This window comes from Solanum verrucosum, unplaced genomic scaffold (genome assembly GCF_900185275.1).
Source record: "Solanum verrucosum unplaced genomic scaffold, falcon-dt-bn FXZP01000139.1, whole genome shotgun sequence".
Classification (NCBI taxonomy): Eukaryota; Viridiplantae; Streptophyta; class Magnoliopsida; order Solanales; family Solanaceae; genus Solanum; species Solanum verrucosum.
Window position 1 is genome coordinate 285,290 of NW_026020364.1, and position 14,496 is coordinate 299,785.

At 38.4% G+C, this 14,496-nt stretch overlaps 1 protein-coding gene across 1 annotated transcript; it reads left to right on the top strand.

Annotated features, from left to right (window-relative positions):
- Positions 1–6,828: 6,828 nt before the first annotated feature.
- LOC125837822 (uncharacterized) lies at positions 6,829–8,253 on the top strand. Its single transcript, XM_049516894.1, has 3 exons — positions 6,829–6,996; positions 7,045–7,608; positions 7,693–8,253. The coding sequence occupies exons 1-3, from the start codon at positions 6,829–6,831 to the stop codon at positions 8,251–8,253; spliced, it is 1,293 nt and encodes a 430-aa protein (XP_049372851.1).
- Positions 8,254–14,496: the final 6,243 nt, after the last annotated feature.

The window sequence follows — 14,496 nt, forward strand, 5'->3', positions numbered from 1 at the left end:
TTGTTGTCCTTAGCCATTTCCTTAAGCTTATCTCCCTCAACCTACCGAGCCATTAATCTAGAGATATCCATATCCCCTAACAACATAGCATTCCTGCACTCGGTCTTTATCAAATCGGATATTTCAAACAAGAATTTGCTAATTTGTGCTCTCAAATCAGCAACCATATGTGGAGCATACTTGAGAGCTGGTGAACTTCAGTCCGTATTCATAGACTTAGATTGAACCCTTCTTCAAGTCCATGAATTCCTGGGCCTTAGACTCTCTCAACTCTCTCGGGAAGAACTTGTCCATAAAAGCTCTTATTAAATCAGTCCCACATCATATGAGTTGAGTTCTCTCTCTTGTTTTCATTTCACTATGTGAACCACATATGAGTCACATCCTTGAGTTCACAGGATCCTAGTTCAACACTCTCAGCACCAGTCACTTGCATTACTACAAGAATCTTCTTAAGCTCATCAATGAAGTTTTATGGGTCCTCACCAACCTTTGACCCTAAAACTATAGCGGATTTGTACGAACAAAGTCTCTAACCCTAGCTGCAATTGATCCACCAATGGTATTTGTAGGAACTGGGGCGTGCTAATTGTTCTGGTTGGCTCCGATCTGAGCCAAAAGCTCAATCGCCTTACGAAACTCTATATTCGTAACCTCATGCTTCGGGACTAGAGGAACTTCGTTAGCATTCTCTGCGAGGAGCATGATCTGAAACACATAACGACACATTAGAAAGGAGAATTACGATAAGAATAGCAAAAGAAGTGATTTTTTTCTTAGAACACCTAGTAGCCTCCCTCTCATAAGTGTGGCGCACTTCACACTAATGCAAGAGACTTTACTTAGTGTGGCTTTCAGACACCCTAGGACTTTTAAACCTGATGCTCTGACACCAAGTTTATCACGCCACGAGGTTACCCACTAGACATAACACGGGACCTAAGACCACGAGTGACCCCAAGCTAACCCTGAGTCTGGCATGTAACAAACATAGTGAAATATAACTAATTAAATCACATACTATGTCTAGGCTAGAAAAAGTGGACATCTGGAAAAAGGGAAAAACCCAAGTAGTCTGAATATATAAAATGTAATAAAAATCAAGTGATGACTAAAATAACACTTAACAACTCGAGTTGAATCTACTACAATGTCTGAAAAGCCTCTAACTAAGTTGAGTTGTTGCAACATGCCCCCAGCTAACTCTAACAGGACTAAAAACTGAAAGTAAAGATTGGAAAGTAAAATATGTCTATTGTCCTTGAAGTATGAGGACTCGCCACTGAAGTTGCTTAACTCTGACTGGGAATGGAACTAAGTGTGATCTAGATGTTGAGTGCCTGAACCTACATCATAAAACGATGTAGCGCAAAAGTATGTGTCAGTACTTTGAATGTACTGAGCATGTAGGATATAGAATGAGGTAATAGGTTGTACTGAAGTATTACTTAAAACTGAGCCAGATGCAAGGACCACGTACTAATCATGCAGATAACCTGTTGAACTGAATACTAAAGTAAATTTTAATAGCATGGTCAATGCAATAAGAGTATGATTGTGGAACCTATTATTAACCGCCATACACCACGTAAGCTAAATGTGGAGTCCGATATATACGCCCCACTAAAAGAACCCAATATACCTTGGCAGGGGTATTGAGGGATGACGGTGGTGTGATGACTAAAATTGATGCCCTACAAAGAGGACTTCTAAACCTACGTGGGCATGTAGTTCTGGGACTGTGAGGGTATGTCAAACCCTATTCCAACGTGATGTTAAGTGTACTCCCAACTGAATATGTATATAGCTAAAATGCAACTGAGATACTAAGTAGCTCAAAATACTGACATGCTATCTAAAAATACAACATAAATATACTGAAAAATATGGCATTCGAGTTCTGAAGCATGATTTTTTGGCTGATCTGCCTAGTAAGTATAAATCATGAGTTGATAGTTTATAAAATCTAGGGTTTTGAATTCTATACATTAAAATTACACTAAATTACCAAGAATCATGTTATTTACATCATGGGAACTATAACAACTAAAATCAAAATAAATCATCAAAATCTAGAAACCCCATGTCTGAATAGTTTATGAGAAATCAAAGAACTCACTGAATTGTAAGGACTTAATGGGTGGAAGGACCCACTAGTGACATCCCACATACCTAGTGAAATAAACTATGGAGAAATCATTTTGATTTTGGGGCTAAACTTCGAAGAACACCTCTTTTCGTTATTGGGAAAAATTGGTGCCTCTTTCTCTTCTTATTTTTTCTAAGTTGGATGATTTTAGGAGAATGAGGGTTCTAAGTTGTTACTGAATAGATTATTAGACTTAGTTTGAGTAAAACAATGTCGTTTATGCCTTAAATGACGTAGTTTAAGTGCCTAACTCATAAAGTAAAAGATCAAAAAAACCCTGACTTAAAAGTTGACAGACTTCTTTCACGGGCCCATTCACGGATCGCGTGAAGCACCGCGGGTAGTACAGGCAACCGTGGTTCCTCACAGAAGATTGGGTCATTTTTGTGGGGTTTGATGGACTGTTTAGTGGTATGTGGTTCCTCATAGGGCCTTGGGTTGTTCTGGTTTGTTCCCACTGCCAACCTTATGGCCCATGTGCAATTCCATGGCCCGTGTAGGGGTCCATGGTCATCCACATTATTGTTGGGTGTGAACCACGATGAGGGTGACGTGCCGTGGTCCTATTCACGACCCCCAGACCCCTCTGTGGTTCATTTTTCTCCCTTGTTGAGTCTTTGTTGGATTTTTGAGGTGTTACATTTTGTGTGGTGATTGTATTTCAAGCATGAGATTCTATGGATCAAAGCACTCTAAAGACAAAGGATCAACTTAATTAAAGAAGTGTAAGATCATCCCGAATGTGGAGGTGATATTTCAATTAGCAGAAGTGCTTAATTGCAAAAATTTAAGACACCTCGATGACTTATTTAGGGTTACCACAATGAGCATCATAGGAGGGCCTTGATAACTTATCTAGGGTTACCACTAGGAGAATCATAGGAGGAAATATGTTGTCGGGAATTCGGTGATTGGAAATCTTGAGAAGATCACAGGGTAACAAAAGAGTTACTAATGAAAACGAGGCAAGAATGTATTGATCTAGAGCACTGTAAATAGCACTTGTGTAGTTCAGGTCTCATGAACGCATACTAATGATATCAAATAGTTGAAGAGGCTATAAAGGAACTGTTGTAAGATTCAAAAATGGAACAAAAAAGTTACATGCAGAAGGAAAAGTATTTTATTTATAAACTCTTGCATATTTTGTATATTTCTGTGTATTTTGTATCTTGAAAATAACTAGTAACATTCCTATTTATAAAAAAGTAAAAACAAAATTAAACTTGGACTAGGAATTACTTTAACTAACAAATCCTAATTAAGCATAAACAAGTAAATACGATAAATAGCAAATCCTAATCAATTTAGGAATCCTACTCCAACTTTGAATTATTATTTCTAACATCCCCCCGTAATTTAAAGTTGTATACTCTAGCCTCTTTCTTTTTGTCATTTTTGTTGTATTGAAAACCACTTTTCTTCAATCTTCAAATTATTTCTTGTCATTGTTGTTGTATTGGAGAACTTCTCTTCAATGTTGGAGTAGTTCTCTTCAATTTTCATTTATTTATTTTTCTTGGTTGTGTCAAAACACTTTCTCTCCAACTCACGATATGTTTTTCTTTATTGTGTTGGAGCACTTATCTCCAACTTTCAAGTATTGGAGCACTTTCTCTCCAACTCACAATATTTTCTAACTCGGTTGTGTTGGAGCACTTTCTCTCCAACCCATGACATTTTTTATCTTGGTTGTGTTGGAGCACTTCTATCAAACTTCCAAGGATGATGTCCTTCCCACCAACACATTTTTTTTTTGTTGTTTTTATGGTGTTGGAGCACTCTCTCTCCAACTCTCGTTGATGCCCTTCCCATCAACTCCTTTTCTTTTTGTGTTTTTTTGTATTGGAGCACTCTCTCCAACTCTCGTTGATGTCCTTTCCACCAACTCGTTTTCTTTTTTTCTTTTTTTTCTTTTTTTTTTGTTGTTGGACTACTCTGTCGCTAACTCTAGTTGGTGCTCTTCCCATCAACTCTTTTTTTTTTTTACTTTCTTGTGTTTGGTTGTACTTTTTTAAATCTACAATAGTTTTGTAAGTCTTTGTTCTTTGCATGTTTTTCATTTATATATCATTCGTCTAGCCTTTGTGAACATGATTATTGGCAAGATGGGCGGCATATATGGGTCATAACCGCTCACCGACATTAGAATTTTTATGATCTTCTATTAGGATCGTAAAAGCTTTGATATCAATTTGAAGGAAAATATTTTATTTATAAACTCTTGTATCTTTTGTATATTTTTGTGTATTCAGTATTTTCTGTATCTTGAAAATAACAAGTAACATACCTATTTATAAAAATAAAAACCAAATTAAACTAGGACTAGGAACCACTCTAACTAACAAATCCTAATTAAACATATATAAGAAAATACCATAAATAACAAATCCTAATCAATTAACGATTCCTACTCCATCTTTGAATTAATATTCCCAACACATACGATGAATCATGGGGTTCAAATATTGGATATAAGTAGAAGATAGCAAGAAGTGGGGAGGGGGGGCCTAGAACTACGCTGATTATGTGATTGTGGGGATATATCATGAGAGATATGAAGTTTAGCAATGGGATCAATTTTAAGTTGACAGTGAAATAGTTCAGATTCTGGGAAGATAGGTAGTGTGATGATGATGTTGTGAGAATTTATTTACGCACTTTTGAAAATATTTTGCCCAAAAGGATATGATGACTGATCAGGTTACATGACAGGACATAAAATTAAGTATTCATTGGGATTTGAAGTTGAGAAAGAGCCACAATATTGGGTGAGAAAGATTTTGAACCATGATGGCTTTTTCTTTGTAAACAAATCTTCGCATAGTTGGAAGAGGGCACTCAGGGAATGGAAGGGAGTGTTGGACTTATGCACTCCTTAATTCTTCTAAGGAACACATATGAACAGCAAGTTCCTTATTGGGATTTGAAGTTGAGAAAGAGACACAAGATTGGGTGAGAAAGATTCCGAACCTTGATGACTTTTTTTTTGTAAACAAATCTTCGCACAGTTGGAAAAAGGCACTCAGGGAAGGGAAGGGGGTGTTGGACTTACGCACTCCTTAATTCTTCTAAGGAACACATATGAGCGGCTAGTTTCTTTATTTGTAGTTCAAAGTTCGGTATTAACTTCAAACAGTACTTCAGTAATATTTGGCTTAATAATTATTAATTCACAACTTCAAACTACAAAAGATTACAACCTTATATAACCTAAGAAATTATAAACTCTAATATCTTAACTCAACAAAAACCCCCACGGCTTATGTTCCCCAAAGTCTTCAAGTTCCCCAACCAAAAGATCAAAACTACACTAGACAATTCTATGTAACTAAAAATGACAACTTAACAAAAGACCCAAACAAAATAGAATAAACTCTTCCGTTGTGTTCTTCGCAACAACTAAAATTGTCAATCAAGAACTCTCTCAACACGTAATTGTGTTCTGCTGGTATCTCTCTATATGTAAGTACGCGGGTTTCTTTATAGAACACCCTACCCTATTTATAGGGCCAAATATCTTCCCTTCTTTGACTTTAACTCAAATAACTTTGTAGTGCCTCCTACTTCTTGTATGACTTGGAATCATACGAAAAGTTTGGTTATACATTATACATGCTTCCCCTTCCTTGTAGAATTCAGAATCATTACACAATACGGTTATTGCACAAATCAGACCACATCATTCAATGCTTTTAGGATTATTATTCTTAAATGGAAAACTTCTTTGTTTAGTAAAACTAGTTTGAAGAACTTGTTCCTCGTAGGTGATCGATGCGGTTATTTGCAGTTTTGATGATTTGACAAACCACGGGACCTTGTAAAGGGATCTGATCTCTGTGTCAGTGTATACACAAATGCCAGGTTGTAAAAAGTACAATTGGTTGGTGAACAATCTCGGACTGTGGCAGAAACCTCAGCCAATGGCATGGCCTCGAAGGTAACATCTATTAACATAAAAATATTATGTCCAATAGACACAACCTTAGTCTTTGCAACTTGAAAACTCTCAAGAACTCTTGCAAAGTCTAACACTAAAGAAGTATCATCCTCAAGAGCAACAGGGACCTGATAGAGCTGGATGTTCTCTAGTTGTCTTAGGATCATATCTTCCGTACTTACATTGTAAATATGCTTCTAATCTATAAAGGATTCTGATTTTATGTTTGTTTGTAAAAGTCTAAATCAGTTTAGGCTAACTGATTTAGTGGGCAACACTGTTTGCTACTTAGTCAAATTCTAAGTCATTTAGGAGTTAGTTGATTTAGTGGAAAGTGTTGTCACTTCTTAGTTGAATTCTAAGTTGTCTAGTGGTGATAGCTTAGTGGGCAGTGTGGTATCTGCTTAGGCTCAGTAAGTAATAGAGTTATTACCTAGTTGTGAGATTAATAACTACTTCTCACGTTGGTTGTAACTTTGTTTCACTTTTGCTTGAAGATATTAGTGGAAACAGTTGAAAATTCTGTCAGACAGGTCCTGGTTTTACTCCCTTGAGCAAGGAGGTTTCCACGTAAACTTCTTGTGTTGTGTTCTCTTTATTGTTTACTCTTCATTACAATTCTTGCTGAGTCAAGGGACCTGGTCCGTTGAGTGATAGTGGATGCACGTATTCTATCAATTAGTATCAGAGCGGGTGCTCTCAAGCTGGTTAACACCAAAAGAGAGATTCCTGTAAAAGAATGGTTGCTCCACTGAACCTAGAAGAAGGACAATCATCAACAAGACCACCTCGTTTCAATGTCCAGTTCTATAGCTGGTGGAGAAAAAGTATGCACGACTGTCTAATGGCTGAAGACAGCGAGTTGTGGGATATAGTACTGGATGGACCCTTCATCCCTACAACTGAAGTAAAAGATGGCGAAATTACAAAGGTCGTTCCAAACACTTGCCAATAGTACAACGAGGCGGACAGAAAGAAGATCGAGAAAAGCTACAGAGCTAAGAAGTTGCTAGTGTGTGGAATAGGTGCTGATGAATACAACTATATCTATGCGTGTGAATCGGCAAAAGAAATCTGGGATTGTCTGAGAACAGCTCACGAAGGCACAGAGCAGGTGAAGGAATCAAAGGTGGATATGTTGACCACCAAATATGAGAACTTCACAATGAAGGAGAGGGAAACTATTCACGAAATGTATACGAGATTCTCCTCCATAACCAACGAGCTACGATGTTTGGGAGAACCTATTCATTCTAGTAAGCAGGTCAGGAAGATTCTTCGAGTACTTCCCACGTCATGGGCAAGCAAAGTGGATGCCATTACTAAGGCAAAGGACCTGAAGGTTCTAACGATGGACACTCTGATTGGTAATATTCAGACTCGTGAAATGAATAGAAACCAAGACCCTTCAAGGAAGGAGGTAAAGAAAGATAGGTCCCTAGCTCTAAAAATCTCTCAAAGTGACGTCTCCAGTGAAGAGGAAGACATGGCTTATCTCAGCAAGAGATTTCAAAAAATTGTGAGAAAGCATGGAGGCTTTTGAAAAGGAGGGAACCCTTCCCATGCTGCGAATACAAGTGACTTGTGTCACAGTTGTGGAAAGGTGGGATACTTCATAAGAGATTGTTTGATGCTCAAAGCTGAAACCAGAGAGCATCAAAGATCCGGAGGTAAAAATGATAGAAGGAGGGACCTAGTACCTGAAAAGAATGCAAGAAAACCTGCAGTTGAATATGTGGTTAACAAAGCTTTGATTGTGTGGGGTGATTCATCAAGTGAGTCAGAAGAATCAGAATGTCCAGATGATGCATCCATGATGGTTGTTAAAGATGATGAGAATGTGTTTGATGGCTTGTTCGCTCTTATGGCCAAATCTGATAGCGAGGAAGACAAACAAAAGGTAACACTTCTTGACCTTAAACAAAACTTGAATACTTACTTTGTTAGAATGTTGAGAAATGTAGCTGATGTCCTGATTGATTCTGTTATAAAGTTAACTGCTGAAAAGGACTCTATGAACAATAGTCTCGATAAGTTTAGTGAAGAAAAGACAGCTCTGACTATCCATATGTCTGTTATTGAGGAACAATTGACTGTTCTAGATATTGAAAATCTAGAACTTAAGGAACAATTGGGTATTATGAATGAGAAATCCGGCAAATGAAAAGGAGAGGTGTTGGAATGTATGCGTCCATCTATGTATATGGGACTAGGTCCTCAACACAGTTAGAGTAATAAATAGTAAAGAACAAATACTGAAACTAAAGATTGATATTCAACTTTACGTGGAAACCTCCTTGCTAAAGGGAACAAAACCACGACCTATTCTCAATATGACTTTTCAAACTACTTCCACTAATCTTCCCAAGCAAAAGTGAAAGCCAGTTTACAAAATGAGATTAGCCTGCTAATCTCCACACTAAGCAATACCTCCTATCACTTAGCTGAGCCAGAGCAGAGACAACACTGCCCACTATACTAATCCTAACCGATTAATATAGACTTTGGAGTAAGAAACTAAGTTACCCTTAACCTAGTTCTTACAATGATTCACACCAGTTTAAAACGTTTCTTTCACAAGTGAAGCGAATCCTACCATATAAGAAATATTACAAGCAAACAAAATTACAGCTGGTACAGAAAGCAATAGAAGCACTTCTATCAGGTCCCTTACTATTTTGAAGCTTGAAAGTATCTCTCTTTTGAATGATTGATGAATATGGTTGTTTGTTGTTTGATATATACCATGAAGAATTATTACCCATCATACAAACAACTTTGTCGCTTCTAATTGGTGAAGTACTCTGCAACTTCACCAACTTTCTGACGCGGACAACTTTTATAGTTATGCAGCACTTTGACCACTGAATGAGTATTCATACTCCGCAGAGGACCAGGTTCCTGCACTTGTGAGGAGATCATCAAAACATCTAGGAACATAAGGACTTATCAATTTCCCCCTTTTTGATGATGACAAACAACCTACATAACTCCTCACGTTAGTGAACAAACATTCATTCAATAACCGGTGTTCCCCCTTAATCAGTTCCCCCTTATTCCCCGAACGTTTAGCAACAAAACGTTCCGTCTTAATCAGTTTCCCCTTAATCCCTGAATGAATTGCAACAGAACTTCCCCCTTTTAACATCATTGAAAAGGTGAAGCAGTAAACATATCCAAGTTAAAACATAATGCAATTAAGAATTCAGGGCCAGGGGCCACACAGAACATGCGTATGAAAGAAAAACGATACGATAAATGCACACATGAATAGGGCAGAAAATGGAAAGACCATTATATCACATAGACTGACCACTATAAATAGTCAAAACATAAAGCCACAAGATTTTGGGTTACAGGAATAAAGAGAGGAGAAACTCAGGACAACTAAGATACATTTAGGACGGAGGGAGAGAGGAATTAAAGGTACGCATCAACAACATCATGCTCTCATTGGCACTCTAATGTGCCTGAAGAAGTTGCTTGTTTAGGGACTTAATTTCCTCACTAAGTGAGGCATTTGTATTTAACAGCATCACATTTTCATCTCTTAACTCTTGGAGCACCTGCTTTTGATCCTCACTGGTACCAGGTCCCCTTGAGACAGCCTTCTGCAGTTCAGACTTGAGTCTAGCAATCTCAACCTCCTTGTCATTCAGAAACTTGCTGAGATCATTCACCTCCCTTTTAAGAGTAGCATGCTGCTCTAAAATATCTACCACTTGAGATTTACCCTAAGCCTGTCCCTCAATGCACTCATATTCCAGTAGGGTAGAAGAAGTGAACATCTACTTGGTGGTACCAGGTACCCCCTTTCCCAAAGGAACTTCGAAATTATTGAACACAAAGTTCAGCAGATACCCATACGGAATACCATGCTTGGCCTTCTTCCATGTCATTACTCTATGCATATGCTCCAGAATAATTGTAGAGAGGTTGATTTCTTCAAGCTCATCAAGCTTTTCAATGAGAAAGAGATTGGCAACAGATGCCACTGTTTTCCTCTTAGTCCTAGGCACCAACACTTTGTTAATGAACTCAAACAACAACTGATATTCCCCTTAGATAAACTTCTTAGGGAGCCCTGCACGCTTAACATCTTCTTGTTTTGTAGCAAGCTTTGTGAATTAACCAAATGGTTTACATCCTTCAATTATTTGAATCCCTGTCACAGGCACTCCTAGGATGATCCATAGTGTTTCCTCGTCCAAATATATTTTAACATCCCTGACAATAAAAGTGATTCCACCGTCTTTCAGAAGTTCCATTTTGTAGAAGAATTCACGCACTTCAGGTCACTCTACCTCTGCAGTGGACAATGCCACAGAGTTCTGCTTCTTGGTTCCCCATGAAATCAGTGATGATCCCAGAAAGTGTGCCATGCCTGATGTGCTTTTTTGATCAACCAAAAAACCTGCATAATCAACATCAACATAACCAATAAGATCAAACGAGTCACCAGTAGGATAGAAGAGGACCAGGTCCTGAGTTCCCTTCAAGTATCTCAAGATACGTTTAGCTGCCTTTAGATCATATTTATTTGGTGCTGCTTGAAATCTTGCACACATCCCAACACTGAACACTATGTCTGGCCTGCTTGCAGTGAGGTACAGAAGTGACCCAATTATTCCCCTGTACATGGTCTGATTGACCTCCACACCATTGTCATCTCTATCAAGTTTAATACTTGTACTCATGGGAATATCCAGCCCATTTGCCTCAAGAAGATTGAATTTCTTGAGCAGCTCTTTGATGTACTTCTCTTGAGATATTGAGGTGCCTTGAGAGGATTGTTTGATATGCAAGCCTAGAAAGATATTGACCTCCCCCATCATGCTCATTTCAAACTCACTACCCATCAAGCTAGTACACTCTTTGCACAGTGAGTCTGAGGTAGCTCCAAATATGCTATCATCCACATATAGCTGCACAATCAACATTTCCTTACCTCTAGATTTTAAGAACAGGGTATTATCAATTTTACCTCTCTTGAACCCATTGGCTAGCAGAAACTTTGACAGGTGTTCATACCAAGCTCTGGGAGCTTGCTTTAACCCATACAAAGCTTTATCCAGTTTCAGCACATGATTGGGCACGTCTGCATTTTCAAAGCCTGGAGGCTGCTTAACATATACTTCTTCCTTCAAATTCCCATTCAAGAAGGCACTCTTGACATTCATTTGAAACAGCTTGAACTCCATGTGAGCAGCAAATGTTATCAAGATTCTAATGGCTTCCATTCTAGCTACAGGAGAAAAGCTCTCATCATAATCAATCCCTTCTTCTTAGTTGTAACCTTGCACCACAAGCCTTGATTTATTTCTAGTAATGGTTCCATGCTCATCAAGTTTGTTTCTGAAGACCCATATGGTCCCAATAATAGTTCTGTCGTTCGGTCTGGGCACCAGGTACCACACCTTGCTTCTCTCAAACTGATAAAGTTCCTCCTGCATTGAAGTTACCCAATCTACATCATGCAAAGCTTCTTTGATGTTCTTGGGTTCAGTGGATGATATGAATGATGACTATGCAACTAGAGTTCTTGATTTAGATCCAATTTAAATTCCTGAGTCTAGTGGAGAGATGAGATTGTCCCGTGAATGCGAAGATTGATGCTTCCATCCGGACTTTCTGGTAATCATTTCTTCTCTGTCAGCATCAGAATCAGCTTTATCTTCTTCGAGATTTTAAGACAATGTTTCCTGTGATGAACCTGAGGGACCAGGTGCTCCTGAGTGTTTTGCATCCTTCTCTTTTGTACCCTGATCAACCTGTTGTTTGTTCGTCAGCTCCTCGAACTCGTAGTCCTCATTGTTCTCATTCCTTGTACCAGATTGATCAAACTTGATGTGCATGCTTTATTCAATACAAAGAGATCTTTTGTTAAACACCCTATACGCATTGCTTGTAGATGAGCACCCAACAAATACACCCTCATCACTCCTAGCATCAAACTTGCCTAATTTATTCTTTCCATTATTCAACACAAAACATTTGCACCCAAATGGTTTAAGATGTGCATTTGAAGGTTTTTTGTCATTTAACAGCTCATAAGGTGTTTTTTTGATGACAGATTTGATAAGACACCTATTTGTCACATAACATGCAGTATTAACTGCTTCAGCCCAAAAATTCATTGCAAGTCCTAAATAAATCAACATAGCTCTAGAAATCTCCACCATAGTTCTGTTCTTTCTTTAAACAACTCCATTTTGCTGAGGAGTTTTTGGTGCTGAGAAGTTGTGGTTGATTCTATTTTCTGCACAAAACCCTTCAAGTTAAGAGTTCTCAAACTCTGTACCATGATCAGATCTGATACTAGCTATCGTCCGCAAGAACACGTTCCAAGTAAACCTTGAAAAATCATCAATAATGACAAGAATATATTTCTTACCTCCTCTGCTTTGAATTCTGATAGGTCCACATAAGTCCATGTGGAGCAGCTCCAGAGGTCTCGTTGTACTGACTCCCTTCTTAGCTTCGAATGATGACTTAGTTTGTTTCCCTTTAGCACAGGCATCATAGACTTTATTATTTGAAAACTTCAGTTTTGGCAATCCACGGACCAAGACCCCTGTAACAAGTTTGTTCAACAAAAAAGTACTCACATGACCCAGTCGGCAATGCCATATATCTGCATCATCAGTTTGAGCACTTAGACAGGACAAAGCATCTTCCTTAATAGAGTCCAGATCAGCAACATACATATTTTTTACTCTTGTAGCAGACATGACAACCCTTTTGGTAATGAAGTTTGTAACCAAACATATGTCAGTCATTAACTTGACTTCATTTCCTTTGTATTTTAGACCCTCCACATAGTGTACATTGTATATAAAATTATCAGCAGATCTCTCTATTCTACTAATACCAAGAATAGAACCCTTCTTTCCGCCACCAAACGACACACCACCACCATGGTGTGCATTCAAAGAGAGGAAGTTTAAAGTATCTCCAGTCATGTGCCTTGAGCATCTATTGTCCATGTACCAGCACTGACTCCTTCCTCTCTTCTGCATAAGAATTACTTGTTAGATTTAGACACCCACTTCAAACGGAGTTCCCAATAACTATCAACAGGCTTGATAAGAAACCTTCCTGTCCAGGGGGAAAGTGTTCTTACTGAAACGATAATGGGGACCAGGTCCTTTGTGTTCCCTTTTATCATTGTTTTCATAACTGACAAATTTCACATGCTTTTCTTTTGCTTTACTCAGAGTCTCACACTTTCCTTTTAGATGACCATTACGCCCACATTGAGGGCACAACAGATTGTCAAATATAGACACATATTTGCTATGAGGATTATAGGGAGGTTCTATTAGTCTTCATCCTAACCCTTTCTTTCCATTGAAACTCTGATTAGATAGGTTATAAAGTATCTTAGAGGAATCAGTCCACTTTAGAGAGTGGTTTAGCTCCTACTTGACGCTACTCAAATCCTTTCTCGGTTGGGAATTAGTTTCAAGAGAAACAACTAGCTTAGACTCAGAAATTTTAAGCTTTTCTTCTAATTCTTCCTCAAAGATGCTAAGCTTTCTCTTTCCACCCACTGAAGTGTCAGGATCCTCCTCAGGAGTTATGTTTCTAGTTTCTAGTGTAGTTATCCTTACACTCATTTCAGAAACTTGAGACATGAGAGCTGATCATCCTCACACAAACTTAATTTTTCATTTAACATTAAGTTTTCAGTGGTTCGTTCATCAACATAATCAATAAGCAGGGCAGCAAGTTTCCTCAATTTTTCAACAGGAAAAGTATCTAGATCATCCTTAAGATAAAAAAGAGTTACCTCATCTGGATCTTCTTCATCATCAGATTTAGCCATCAAGGAGAAAATGGAGTTGAAAACACTTTCATCATCTTCAATGGCCATCATTGAAATATCCTCATGGATTTCTACATCTTCTTTTGACTCACTTGAATCATCTCCCCATATAGCAAAGGCTTTTCTCACTAAATGATCAGCATGAGCCTTCCTCTGAGCCTTGTCTGGGACCAGGTCCCTCTTGCGAGGTCTGGTGTCATAAGTTTCCTGCTTTTGACTGGGGTAGTCCCTCATGAATTGACCAGGCTTGCCACATTTATGGAAAAGATCATTTGCAGTAGCAGTTCTGTTAGCAGGGGTTTTCTTTTGGAAGCCTCCATGCTTCTTTATGATCTTGTCAAATCTTCTAGTGACATACGCCATCTCATCCTCCTCCTCAGTCACCTCAGTTTGAGAAGTTCTCAAGGCAATGGACTTCTCCTTCTTTCCTTCTTTCACTGTTGTTCCCTGTTTCTTGTTTAGCTCGTAGGGTTGAAGATTCCCAATCAGTTCATCCATAGGAAGAGTCATCAGATCTTTAGCTTTTGTCATGGCATCCATCTTGATTTCCCAAGATTTAGGAAGCACCTTAAGAATTTT